Source organism: Anopheles nili, chromosome 3 (assembly GCF_943737925.1).
Source record: "Anopheles nili chromosome 3, idAnoNiliSN_F5_01, whole genome shotgun sequence".
Taxonomy (NCBI): Eukaryota; Metazoa; Arthropoda; class Insecta; order Diptera; family Culicidae; genus Anopheles; species Anopheles nili.
In genome coordinates, this window is record NC_071292.1 from 34,596,159 (window position 1) to 34,608,632 (window position 12,474).

At 46.9% G+C, this 12,474-nt stretch overlaps 2 protein-coding genes across 2 annotated transcripts in view; one reads left to right on the forward strand and one right to left on the reverse strand.

The window, feature by feature from the left end:
* The first annotated feature begins 673 nt into the window (after positions 1-673).
* LOC128724128 (solute carrier organic anion transporter family member 4C1) lies at positions 674-4,786 on the forward strand. The gene is made up of 8 exons (XM_053817893.1): positions 674-755; positions 934-1,279; positions 1,380-1,600; positions 1,667-2,198; positions 2,926-2,981; positions 3,059-3,550; positions 3,619-3,805; positions 3,937-4,786. The coding sequence occupies exons 1-8, from the start codon at positions 674-676 to the stop codon at positions 4,475-4,477; spliced, it is 2,457 nt and encodes an 818-aa protein (XP_053673868.1). The 3' UTR covers positions 4,478-4,786.
* A 3,157-nt stretch (positions 4,787-7,943) lies between these two features.
* LOC128726379 (protein bunched, class 2/F/G isoform) overlaps positions 7,944-12,474 on the reverse strand; it is a 36,585-nt gene continuing 32,054 nt past the window's right edge. The window contains exon 4 of the mRNA XM_053820184.1: positions 7,944-8,276. Coding sequence (XP_053676159.1) covers positions 7,944-8,276 — 333 coding nt within the window. The remainder of the gene's footprint in view (positions 8,277-12,474) is intronic.

The window sequence follows — 12,474 nt, forward strand, 5'->3', positions numbered from 1 at the left end:
AATATAATTTCACCATTTACGATTAATCGTACGAACATTCCATATTTTTATCTAATCTAATCGAAGCAAATTTGATGCTTTCAACATGTGTGTAACATAAATGTATAAGCAGCCAGAACCATATGAGTGGATATGCTTTGTTTTTATTACTCTCTGTTACAGTTATCGAACTAAGTAAAATTATAGACCTGAAGTCATGCTGGAAAAAAAACATGGAGTTTAGAAAATATAAAACACTGAATAACTTTAGTGGTAAAGTATGTTTTCGTATACATAGCGGTTAGCGACTAGAGGTATTGTAAGCGACAAGACATATAAAAAAACACAATTTTGTCGTGTTCCAGGATGGATGTATTTTTCGTATTTTCAAAATTTTGTAAAAAAAGCATTGCGTGCGTTTCTCTGTAGAACCACCCGGTGTTTGAGCTGAAAGCAAAAACCCTCCGATAAGATAAGATACCATGCAAGACGGTAGATATCGCACAACTCGTACAATCGACCGCAACAATTTTACGCACCAGTCACTGGTAGTCCGCGAAAGTTCGTAGTACTGCACCTGCGTAGTGCGGTAAAAGCGCGCCATATTTTTGAATCGTTTAGTGACAAAACAACCGCTCCCAGCAGCATGGTGTTTGAGTGAAGAAGATTTCAAGCTAACAGCACAACGTCCACGATGATAAACCGACAAGAATCGTTGCTAAGCAACACCGAACGACAGCCTCGCATCGAGGCCAACGCGAACAACATCAAACAAGGTAGGCCGGCGAAAGAATCAACAGGTGATGACGAGGGATTCGTGGGAGCAAGAGATTACTCACCACCGTTGCGATTGCGTAGTCTGTCCGCACCCAAACCATAGATAGTCGTTATCAGACCACACGCACACAGACACACTGGAATGTTGTTGCTTCATCGATGTTCTCTATCCGTCAGAATCGATCGATTGCGGTGTGACGGCGTGCAGTTGTTGCAATGGGCCAGGATGTATCCGTTTGGGCACCTCGACGATGTTCGTCCTTTGTCTCTCGTTGGTTGCCTTTGTGAGTGGTGGTATCGAGAGTTACTTCCGGTTAGCGGCACATCAGGCCGCCAGTGAGCTGAATTACGATCCGATCGTGCTGGATTGGTTGTTGGTGACAGCTGGCATTGCGCAGGGTGTCCTTGCGATCCTGATCAGCTACTGGGGTAATCGGTTTCATCGTATCTCGTGGCTTGGGGCAATATTTATGCTGCAAGCGATCGGGCTAATAGTGCTGATCATACCGACTGTGACGCATAAGTGAGTATGAAACGAGTAACCTGTGATTTTAGTGATCAGACGCAAGAAGTTGCCTAACGTTTGGTATGTGCAATAACTAACTCTATCGTTAAACCCACAGCTCGGCAGAGAGCAACACCATCGATGCGATCAACATGAACAAAACGTGTGTTCTGGAGCAATCGTCCCAGTTGGTGACGGATCGACCTTATGCCATCACGACACTGGTACTAATGTTCATCGCTCAGGTACTGATTGGATGTGCGAACGTGGTCATCTACGCCTTAGGCATTAGCTACCTAGACGACAATGTCCGGACACATCACAGTCCGGGGTTGATAGGTAAAGCAACCCACAGAGTGGATTTGAAGCAGTTTATCTAATGACGGTTTTTTTTCCTCCCCCAAGGGTGTGTGATTGCGGCACGGATCTGGGGAGCACAGTTGGGACTAGCGATCGGTCTGATCGTTGGAGCAACTTCCCTTGGCTGGTGGCTTGGATGGGCCATCGTTGGACCGCTAACATTCGTCCTTGGGTTTGCCATCTCGCTGTTCCCGAAACGGTTACTTTCAACGATGGTACGTCAAGCGGCCAACGACATTGTAGAGACGGCCATTACCAATAGCATGCAATCGATCGCGACCGCTGACAAGTGGCTCGCGGACATCACACTTTGGGCGAGTGTGAGACGTATCTTCTCGAACAAGGTGCTCGTTTGCAACGTCCTGGCGCTCGTTTTCATCCAAACGGGCATGGTGAACTTCCACGCGCACGAGCAATCCTACCTACAGTCGCGGTTCTTCCTGCCTACCTCTCAAGCCGACGGTATAAACGACGAATGGACGTCGCGGTTGATCACCAACCTGATCAGACCCTTTGCGGCAGCAGCGGGCGTCATTGTTGCGGCGCTTATCATCGCAAATGCGAACCCTTCGGCAAGGTATGTGATCCCTCGGAAGGGGGTTGTTGGTGGTTGATGCCCAGGAAGATCAAGTGCTGGTGGAGATCGTTCGAACACGCCAAAATGGCAACATTTGTGGTGCAAAAATTCAGTGATTTTAGGGGAAGATCAAATTGGAGACCTGTGAATGCTGGTGCTGGAATATGCACCTTTACAGAGATTAGTTTTTGACGAAACATATTGAAACGATCGCAAATTAGTGTGCTGTGCAATTGGTTCAAGAGCAGTTCGAGTAGTGATGATGTCGGTCCCTCAATACGCAGAAGTGTTTCATCTATTTGCGGTTTATTTTGTGATGTGATGTGATTCATTTAATAGAAAACAAGTAGATTTGAACAGGCCAAAAGCAACGTTCGTTGAAGAAAAGCAACCAGGCAACTGTTTAATCATAGATCGCGGCACTTGGTCAAAGAAGTGAATTGAAATCAACTGGGATTAATCAACATAATCTGTTGCGGGGGACATCAATCACCATAAAGACTTGTAGAAAACCTACAGCGATCGAGTAGTGGCTTATAGCGGAATAGTCCATCCTTGGGCTCTTTGAGTATGTCTATAAACGATCGCTAAATGAACCGAATGAACGTCACGAATTATGATCATCTTGGAGTTCTACAAGTTCTTAGTTTAATTTTAATATTTCAGGTTTATCATTTTCCCAATAAGCTCATTCGTTTAATGGATTTTGTTCTCTTTCTCCTGACAGAAAACTTGCTGGATGGAACATATTTGTCGGTATACTAGCCACGGGTTTGTTCATAGGTAAGGAGCATTGCCAAATGGCATCTTTCGCACCTATTTGATACCACTTTCATGACTCTTTACTGTAATTCCACCAGCATACATCTTCATCTCGTGTGGAGAAGAACAAATAGCCGGAGCATACCGTGGCCGCAAGCTCATCAAACCCTTCTGCGCATCGAACTGCGTGTGTGCGGAAAATGTGCCCTTCACGCCAGTCTGCCCCGTGGACAGCCGATTCACGTATTTTTCACCGTGCCACGCCGGATGTCAGGATCGAGAAGAAATAAACAACCTCGTCATATACCGCAACTGCTCCTGTGGCGTCGACGTAGAGATTGTGCTGGAAAGTGGCGGTGATGCGACCGAAGGCGCTTGTGGAATCGACGATTGCCAGCCGTACTGGATCGTGTTTCAGGTATTGACGGTGATCGTAGCCATGTTGCTTGCCTCGGGCCTTACGGGTAAGGTGCTCATAACCTTGCGGTCGGTTCTGACGCAAGACAAGGCGATGGCACTCGCTCTCGAGCTGACGCTAGTTGGGTTGGTGGTGTACCTTCCCGGGATGGTCATTTATCAGGTAGTGGCAAGTAAGTTATCACATTTCCTCCACCGAAGCACTCGAGTAGTACATTCGATACGTTTTTTTTTGTTGCAGCTCAAACGTGCCAGTTTTGGTCCTCCGACGAGCGGCAGTGCTTTCTGCACGAAACACCGGCATTCGGGAACATTCTCAACATGATTACGGCTGCGTTAATCATCGTGGGGCTTATCTTCGAGATGGTGGTGTTTTACTTCGTCAAGGATATGGCGTTGTACGGCGAGGACGACGTTGGATTGTTACGGTAAGCGACGGTGCGGTGCTCCTGTAATAGTTTTCCCAATCAACCTACGAGTAGATAAGAACTTTTCCACATTTTCTCTGACGTTTGGGTTTTTTTTTCTCCCTCTCCCCTATTACTTACCGCCCTGTTAGTTCTCCGATTGAGATGCGCTTCATGTCACCAGCTCGGACGCAAACCATGACGGAGATGGTTCCCTTAAACAACAGGATGATCCCGGACACGGTCGATCGGTCGACGACATCCGAGTCGAATGTACAATCCGCAACATTGATCGCCTCAGACGACTCCGGAACACCTTCCGTAGAGACCATCCAAAACACGCAACCAACCTACGCGGCCCGGTCCGTTTCACCCCTGGCAACGAACTCCATAGCGTATGCCGAGGTTGTCCGTCAGCTACCCAGACGGGAGAACTCAAGCGATGTTGAGGAGCAGCTCGATTTCCGTTCGGCGACCAGTTTACCTCGAGGGCAAAGCGATAGCGACGATGAAAGTGATTATCACAGCCAGCTGCAAGCGGCCAGTCCGGAACCGAACAGCGCTTTGCGACGGAATTACGCACGCAATGAGGTGTTTTCACCTCGGGCGACTTCACCGGAAAGCATAAATGGGCCCGTAAGCCGGCCTAGGAACGAACCCAACCGGCCTATGAGTCCGGAAACGGACTTTTAAAACGGAGCAGCTGGATTGCGCTTCCCCAAAAACGAATACCGGTATCGGATGGACCGGCGATATAATAGTAATAGCAGCAGCAGATCTCTGCCAACGCTCGGATAGCGATTGTTTCGCAATTACCGAAACTGACAAAATGAACCGAAAGTGACGCAAATCGCAACGGCCATTATAGTTACATACATATTTATATGTGTATAAAAATGCAACAAACAAAACATAGCTTTAGTAGCTACTTATCAGCTTTTAGTCGGCCCTGCAATAAAGCAATTAAGCTTCGATGATATCGCTTAAGACAAAAAAAAGGTTTTGTGATTATACTTGAATAGTTTCAAACACTGGTGTTGGTTTTCATTCATTGTTTAAATTTATTATGCTCTGTTCTGGTGCATTCCGCACTTCCACCGTATGCTGGGTTTCCTCACATCACCCAGCATCAGCGATGGGGGAGGCTGGAGTGCCGCGCCTCTTCCCTACACTCTATGCACTTCCCGTTTTTCTTCTCTCTATACGTGATCTGTTTGATTTTTTTGGTATTTTCTTTTGCATTTTGCTTTAGTGTAGTATCGTTTCGAAGGAGAACTTGTTGCAATAAATAAAAAAAAAGAGTAAATAAAAGGGCTTGCGCTGTCGTAAGTGGTAAAAATGAACAGAAAAACGCTTCCGCTTCCGCAGATGCCCTCATCGGCCATCCGCTAACGTACTTCCTTCGCGCGCGCGTCTGTTAATTTTTTTTTCCTTTCCATTCCCTGTTGCGTGTTGCGGTAGATTATTTTTTTTCTTCCCTGCTGTAAGGTTTTCAATAAAACAGTTTTCCTATTAAACTTAAACGCTAGGCGCGGGTGACAAGCAATAAGGGTAATCTATATATTTATGCTTATATGACTTACTTCTTCGTTCTCGGCTTCCGCTACTCAAATGCGTGAATTCGCCGTAGGATTATTTCATCTCATCGGTCGCGTGTATGGTTGCATTGTTCGATAAAAAATATATAACATACATTTGCGATGAAGGCGACTACTATATTTTTATCATCAATTACACCATCCACTCTCTCTCTCTCTCTCTCTCTCTATAGTGCTCGACGAATACATGGGTTTGTCTTCCTTGCTTTCAACAAGAGATGCGCGCGGGTGATGATATCATTACAATTCTGTGGCATTTTACTGCTCTGCTTGAGCATCAGAACCACCAGAACCAAACGCTAATGATCAAAAGCCGTTTAGGGTTTAGTTAGTTTTCTCTTGCTGCGTGTTGCGGCATGCAATTACGATAACAGTGGTTTGATTTTTTTATTTATTTTGCATTCATCCGCCCATCGCGCCTGGTACTTGGTACCAAATAGTCTACGGACAGAGCGAAAAACAAGCATGTGTTTAAAAAGCACGCACGGACCATAGATATCTAACTCTTCTTCCTCGTCGTATCGCATTCCCTTTCTTCGGTATAGGTTCGGGTTATCCCACTCCCAACCAAGCGCCTATGACACGAAAGCGCAAGGTGTCCTTCCCGTGCTTTCACTCGCTCGATAAATCTCTACCGTTTCGTTAACCTTTTCCTATCTTCATTATGTACAAACGAATCACATTTATTTGCCTCCAATCATACATGCTCTTCCACACTTCCACTTTCGCTATAATCTCTCTCTTGAAATCCCGCTGTTCACACAAAGACCTGCTTTTTCACGTGATACCCACCCCCATCTAAACTTTTACCGCCTTGGCTCTAGCCTAAGCACATTGGAACAATAGGACAAAAAGCAAAGAAAGGGGGGTAAAAATAATTTAACAACGTATATCGCCTTCCGCCAATGCAACAGCGCAAATGGGGGGAAGATTCCTTCTCAGACTAGCTCTTCCTTGTTGATTTCTGCTCTGTTTAGCGATCGATACAAACAAGCCTGCCAGCGCGCAAGGTAAGTAGCCAATAAACTGTAAACTGCATTTTTCAGTGACAACAAATACGACAAATTGATGCAAAACGCAGATACGGGAGCGTGGTAGGTTAGAACCGGTACATGAATACTTGGAAAACGAAAGCACGCAAAAGCATTGCTGCTGCCTAATGCTGGGACTACGGCCAGCACATATTCGGGGGGCGTTTCATTTATTACTCGCCAGAGCGCATTTGATTAACCTGTTTGTTTGCTTTGGGAGCGTGTGGTGGATTATTGTATTATGCGCTTTAATATTTCCATTTACAACACTTTGCCTTATTCTGTCACTAGTCACTTCCTATCATTAAATCACATTTTAACGTATCTCAGTTCCGTTTGTTGGCTTCCTTTTTTAGCGTTTCGCAACGAATCGCTTACCTCGCGCCTGTAACCTTCCTCGAAAAGCTGCGTTTCATTACCACGTGTCATGCGCAGGCTGCTGCCCTATATAAAATTTAGACGACTGCATTTTTCGTTTTCGCTGTCCACGCAAAACTAGGCCCTGCGCACTGCATTGGTGCCGATATAGATATACATATATTCTTTTCTTTTCTCGATGCCTTTTTAGTCAAGGTTGTCAATGGTGCAGCTTCTCAAACGAGTACGCTTTCCTTACTTCTACGAAGTGGTGGTGTGCTACGGATTATAGTATTATTTTTTTTGTTTAATGCTTTGCTTTTCTCCTTCGTCCTCTAACCGTTGGCAACATTATCTCCTTTCCCTTAAAACATAAACTCTTCGCTCGTGTTTCCTCTACCCGTCGGTCGGCTAGTAAACTTTTTTGTGTGTTTTTAAAGAGACCCTGCTCGGTTCGCTTTCAATGCTGGCAATTTTGTTGTAGGCGCACTTGTGTTTGCGTAAAGCTGAATAGTTAATTCGATCGTTCAATGGTTCGAGCATCCTCGCAAACACCACGCAAAGAGCAATTCCTGTTTGCCGCTGTCATCGCTTCCTCTACTCATGTGCTTGTATCGGTTCGCGCGGTTTCACGAGCTTTTGTTTACCTAATTTCGCCTCACTCTGCATGGTTTGATCTACACGGTTTGATGTTCTACACAACAACGCGATCTTGTGATCCTGCTGCAGCGAGAAAACAGAATCAGTGTGGCAAAAAGTTAATACTAAAGGGAATTGGAATAGAAGTTGTTGTTGCGCCCGAGTAGCAACCGCTTTTACGCCTCGTTTCTCCCGGGGGAGTTGGGGACAGCCGATGTCGGAGCGGACAGTGTCGGATCATCCCACACGCCTGGCTCACGTCAACAATCACAGAATGGCGGATTTTTCCCCCGGTTCGACTAGGAAGTAGCATCGAAACACAGCGCTCAGAGCGACAAACAATTTCCACGTGTGTGCATCGGAGAGAATACGGCACACACGTGAGCCGTATTTTGGAACTATTGGCGACTTTTCTTTTCTACACGCATCGGTTGCTCTCGGTCAAGCGCTGCTACTTGCCGCGGCTAGTAGTAGCAATAATAGTAGTCTTTAGGTCAAGTGTACGTCTAACGGCCTTTTCGAAACACGTAGGCTTTAGGAAACGGAACCATTGGCAGGGTTTGCCGAGGAGGTTGGAGCTTTGGTGGAACCGGCAGTTGTGACTGCCGCCGACGAGACTTGCTGCTGCTGCTGTTGCTGCTGTTGCTGTGCTGCTGCTGCAGCTGCTGCTGCAGCAACTGCTGCCGCTGCTGCCACGGTGCTACCGCCGGTGGTCAGTTGCGCCAGGGTTTCCTGTGACGCGTTCGCTTTGAGAATGTTGTTCTCGTACTCGAGCTGGTTGATGCGATCCATTAGCTCGGATATCCTCTCTTTCAGTACTTCAACTTCTTCGCGAACAGCAAACATAAGATGCGATTTAACCAGATCCTAAAAGAGCGAGAGAGAGAGAGAACGAAACAAGAAACAATATAAGTAATGTTGCATTTTTTTTTGAAAAGGGCACGCATATTCGAACAGCTACTGAAATCGTTCAACATACTACGCACCATATAAGGAAATGTCAAAGCACAATGAGTCCATGAAAAAAACTGACAATAAATTACGATTCCCGAGTTGAAATACTTGAGCGGTCCGGAAATGCATTAAAAAAATGTAGAAATTCTTTCCCGCACAGCACAGGCAGCACAAAATCACGGCACATTTCCGCAAATCGATCGCTCCTTCGAAAGTCAATGACGAATAATTGACGCTAATTGTTTGAATCATCAATGCTTCCGGTGTTTGTGGAGTTGATCACACCACCACCAACTACCACTTTGCTTAACAGGATCGAGTGACAACAGCCGCACACCTCGGGGTCTGGGTGAGCCTTTTTGATAACGTCATCGCCGCCGCCATATTTTACGCACTCCACTTAACACACCATGATCGTCGTCATCATCGCGATCACTGATCGATTGCGACGCAAAACCATGACGGCATTGCGGGAGGGAAAAAAAAGTAACAAATCACCCTGTGTCACAAGGTACGTACGCCGGTTGGGTCTTTGTCTGGCGATGCTAATTGATGCTAAATGGCGGGAGTCAGTAGTATTTCTTGGCGGAAAGCTTCACTGCACACGATCAATGTCATGCTATTTTTATTCGTCTCATCATTCATGCAATGGACCATCGTCAAGTTGTAGTCCTTTTGCGAGACGAGAACGGCAATGATGCAATGGAGATGTTTACCGAGAAGCACAGACAAGAAATTATTATTTTCTCCTCGTTTGGTGGGGAGGGGGCTTTTTGAACAATAATAATTCTCAAATACAACACCAAAAAAACCCCAAACCTGATTTATGGAAAATTTATTTCTTCTCCCAGACCAGGCACCTCGGAAAACAGAAGTTACAAAATCTGACAAAATGTACAACAAACAAGCAGAAACAACATCCCAAAGTGCATGACGGTTTGGAGCGCTTGATAGATAGTTTCTTGCGATAAGATAACAAAACCCACCCTTGTAGAGGGGGCATGTTTGTTAGCCAAACCAGACCAGTTCTTCCTCGGGCGATGCAGACGAGATACGAAAACAAAACCCAACGTAAGATCTGCTACACACGCATGCGACTCCATTACAAACTCCCCTGCGCGATAAGTAATCACACCATCGAGGAAGCAAACACCAAAAAAAAAAAGCAGAAATGAGGGGAAAAGGTAATGTTTACGATTCTATTTACCCAAGTCCGAAAAACCTATCGATCGAAGGAACGTGATAAACGATCGTCAGCCAGATTCGCTCGACCTTGTAAATGGGCAAAGCAAACATGACCGTTTCAAATTATCAGCCAATATTTTTCGCCGACAAACCGAGCCCCTCTGCGGCCGCTTTGAGTGCAAAATTCGAAATAGTTAGCGATTGTGACGCTCGAGAGCACAATTTCCGTCCGTACTGGGACAACCAAGGGAATATGAATGTCGACGAAAGCGATGAGCATGAACTATTTTCGAGGCGATTGCTGACGGGAACGAACGAAAACACAGATTAACATATTCTATTTATATCCTTCTGCTGGTCGGCCCCCCCCACCCCCCATGCCGTCGATCGAGGTGCGGACTTCGTTTAAAAAACTAGCGATAGAAGAAAAAAAAAAGGAACACACACGCAAAGTCCCTGCGCTTTGGGCCGCCGTTCAATTAAAATCAATTCCAGCCCATCGTCAACAGCATCAACAGAAGCGAACGAACGCGGCCGTGTGGCCTTTTCCGTCGAGGATGGTGCGGATTCCGTGGCCTCGATTGCGCGATATGCCCCACCCGCCCCCTCCTGTTGACCGTTGATTGATCAGGCGGGATTGGAAGGAAGGCAAAAGAGCAAAGGAAAAAAAAAAACAAAATTTTCCTCACCAGAAAGGAATTTTATTTTTCGACACCAAAAATGTGGCCGAAGGGAGAAAATTCACGTGTTGCGATCGACGCCGAGAGCTGGTGATATGAACTTTGTGTCCTGGTTTCGCATATTAAATACTACCATCCTCTCGCTGCCGCCAACTAAGGGCGACACGAGTTCAAGGACCATACAGGTCTCCACGCGATCGATGGAACGAGAACCACAAACAGGTGTGTGTAATTTGGTGATTCGTTGCGGGAAATAAATGCCTCCCCACCTCTCCATTTCCTTCGCGGATCGGTAAAAATCTACCACCAAGAAAAATTCGACCACCCCCTAAATTCCTTTTTCCGGGTGTCCGGAAAATTTATATATATATTTCGAGACCTCCGAGCGGTGTTGTTCTGGCATTCCGACGATTACCCGTGTGTGTACCTCTGGACTGCAACTCCAACCGACCGAGTGACTCATCAAGTACGAGCGGGGTTCACCCTCTTGCACCTTCCACCCTCCCCCTCTTCCACCAACAGGAAAAAGGGGAGGTGAAGGTTATCGGAGGCCTCGTTTCAGTGCAATATTAATCGAACGCACCCGGGGTACAATTTAAATTTAATGAGCCGCCCAGAACACCCGGCCCTGGAGTCGGGTAAATCGGTGGGTAAATCACACACACACACACACGGTGCCTTGCCTTCGGCCGGTACTTAATAATACGCGTTCGAGACGACTTGCGACCGCTCACAAAAGGGGGGGTGGTGTCGTTTTCCATAGGTTGCGGTGACAAGCCCCACCAACCGCGCTCTGCTGCACGTGGCGTCGTGAAGTGTTTGTTGTCCAGGAGCTTACTTACTTTCACATTTTGCACCATCACGTAGTAGGTGCTGTCCTGGCCCTTCTGTTTAATCTCATAAAGCCAGTTCTCGGCCAATCGTTGCTGCTGTTGCTTTGGTTGTGCCGGTTGCTGTTGTCTCAGCACACTGCATAGTGCCGGGTAAGGATCGTTTATCGCAGGAAGGGTTTCCATTTTGTCCTTTCGCTCAAAGAAAACAAAAACAATCGCGACGTGTCTGGGGCAGTGTCTCGGAACAGCACCTCTCTCTCGCTGATCAACTAACACTCGCTGATCACGTGTGATCGTGATTTTCACTCACACCCCCACACGTCTACCTCACAAGGACGATGGCGGCAATTTGATAACGGCACGTCTAACAATGCGCTGAATATGGGCGTGCTTATCACGCACCGAAAAGGATAGGCCAGTCTCTTTCAGTTCAGGGATCGTTCGCTTATCGCTTGCAAGTGCCTGCTGGCTCACCGCGAACCGGTTATGGTACACACACACACACACCCACACCCGGTACTGCTTGAGCAAGAATAACACAGCTCTAGGCTCACACGAACGCTCCTGCTGAACACAACAAACGCTTGCCCAACAACGGCTTCCGAAAGGCGACTGATTGTCTAGTGACGGGATGTGAGCAGTTTTATGGCGAGCGATAGCACAGTGACGCACCCCAACATGGGGTCGTTCTCTTCTTTCAATGCACTGCTCTCTCTCTCTCGCTCTCTCTCGTTCTCACGGTGGGTTTAATGGGGCCTTACTCTGCCGGTTGCTGTTTGCTTCTCACCGAGCACAGTTCGCTCACACCGACTCGCAATGGGAAATGTGAGCGCGATCGTGGAAAATTGTCTCCCCATCACCCAACAGCGCTTCTCCCGTAAATGGGTGAAAAATAAGTCATCCATTTGCGGGAGTGCATAAAAATCGCACCACCACTCTCTGCTCTATCTCGATATCGCTGATGCTCCTCTTTTTCAAGAAGCGCAATCCCCTTCCCTAGGGGCCGTGAATGTCATTCGAACGATGCCGTTCTTTTCTTTTCTCTCTCTCTCTCTCTCTCGCTGGGTGAGGGAGAAAATACCCCACACCTTCTAATCGTTTCCCTTCTCGACACGAGCACACGACGTGATAGCAAAACAGTCGTCTCCCGCAGCCCTTCTACTGATACCTGATGGAAGGCAAGAGATCAGGCTGTGGCGATGATCGAAAAACAGCAGGGGCGTTTGGTTCTCTAAAACTGTGCACAAAATAACAGGTCCTTTCTCTCTGTCCGTCCTAAATGTTCCCTTTTTTTCTCCCTTCACTCCAAGGGATCGCAGACGAAGGGACGTCACTGGGAAGGGCAGTAGTGAGTGGAGCAACAACAGCAGCAGCAGCAGCAGCAAGTGACGGCGATTCAGATCGATTCATTCG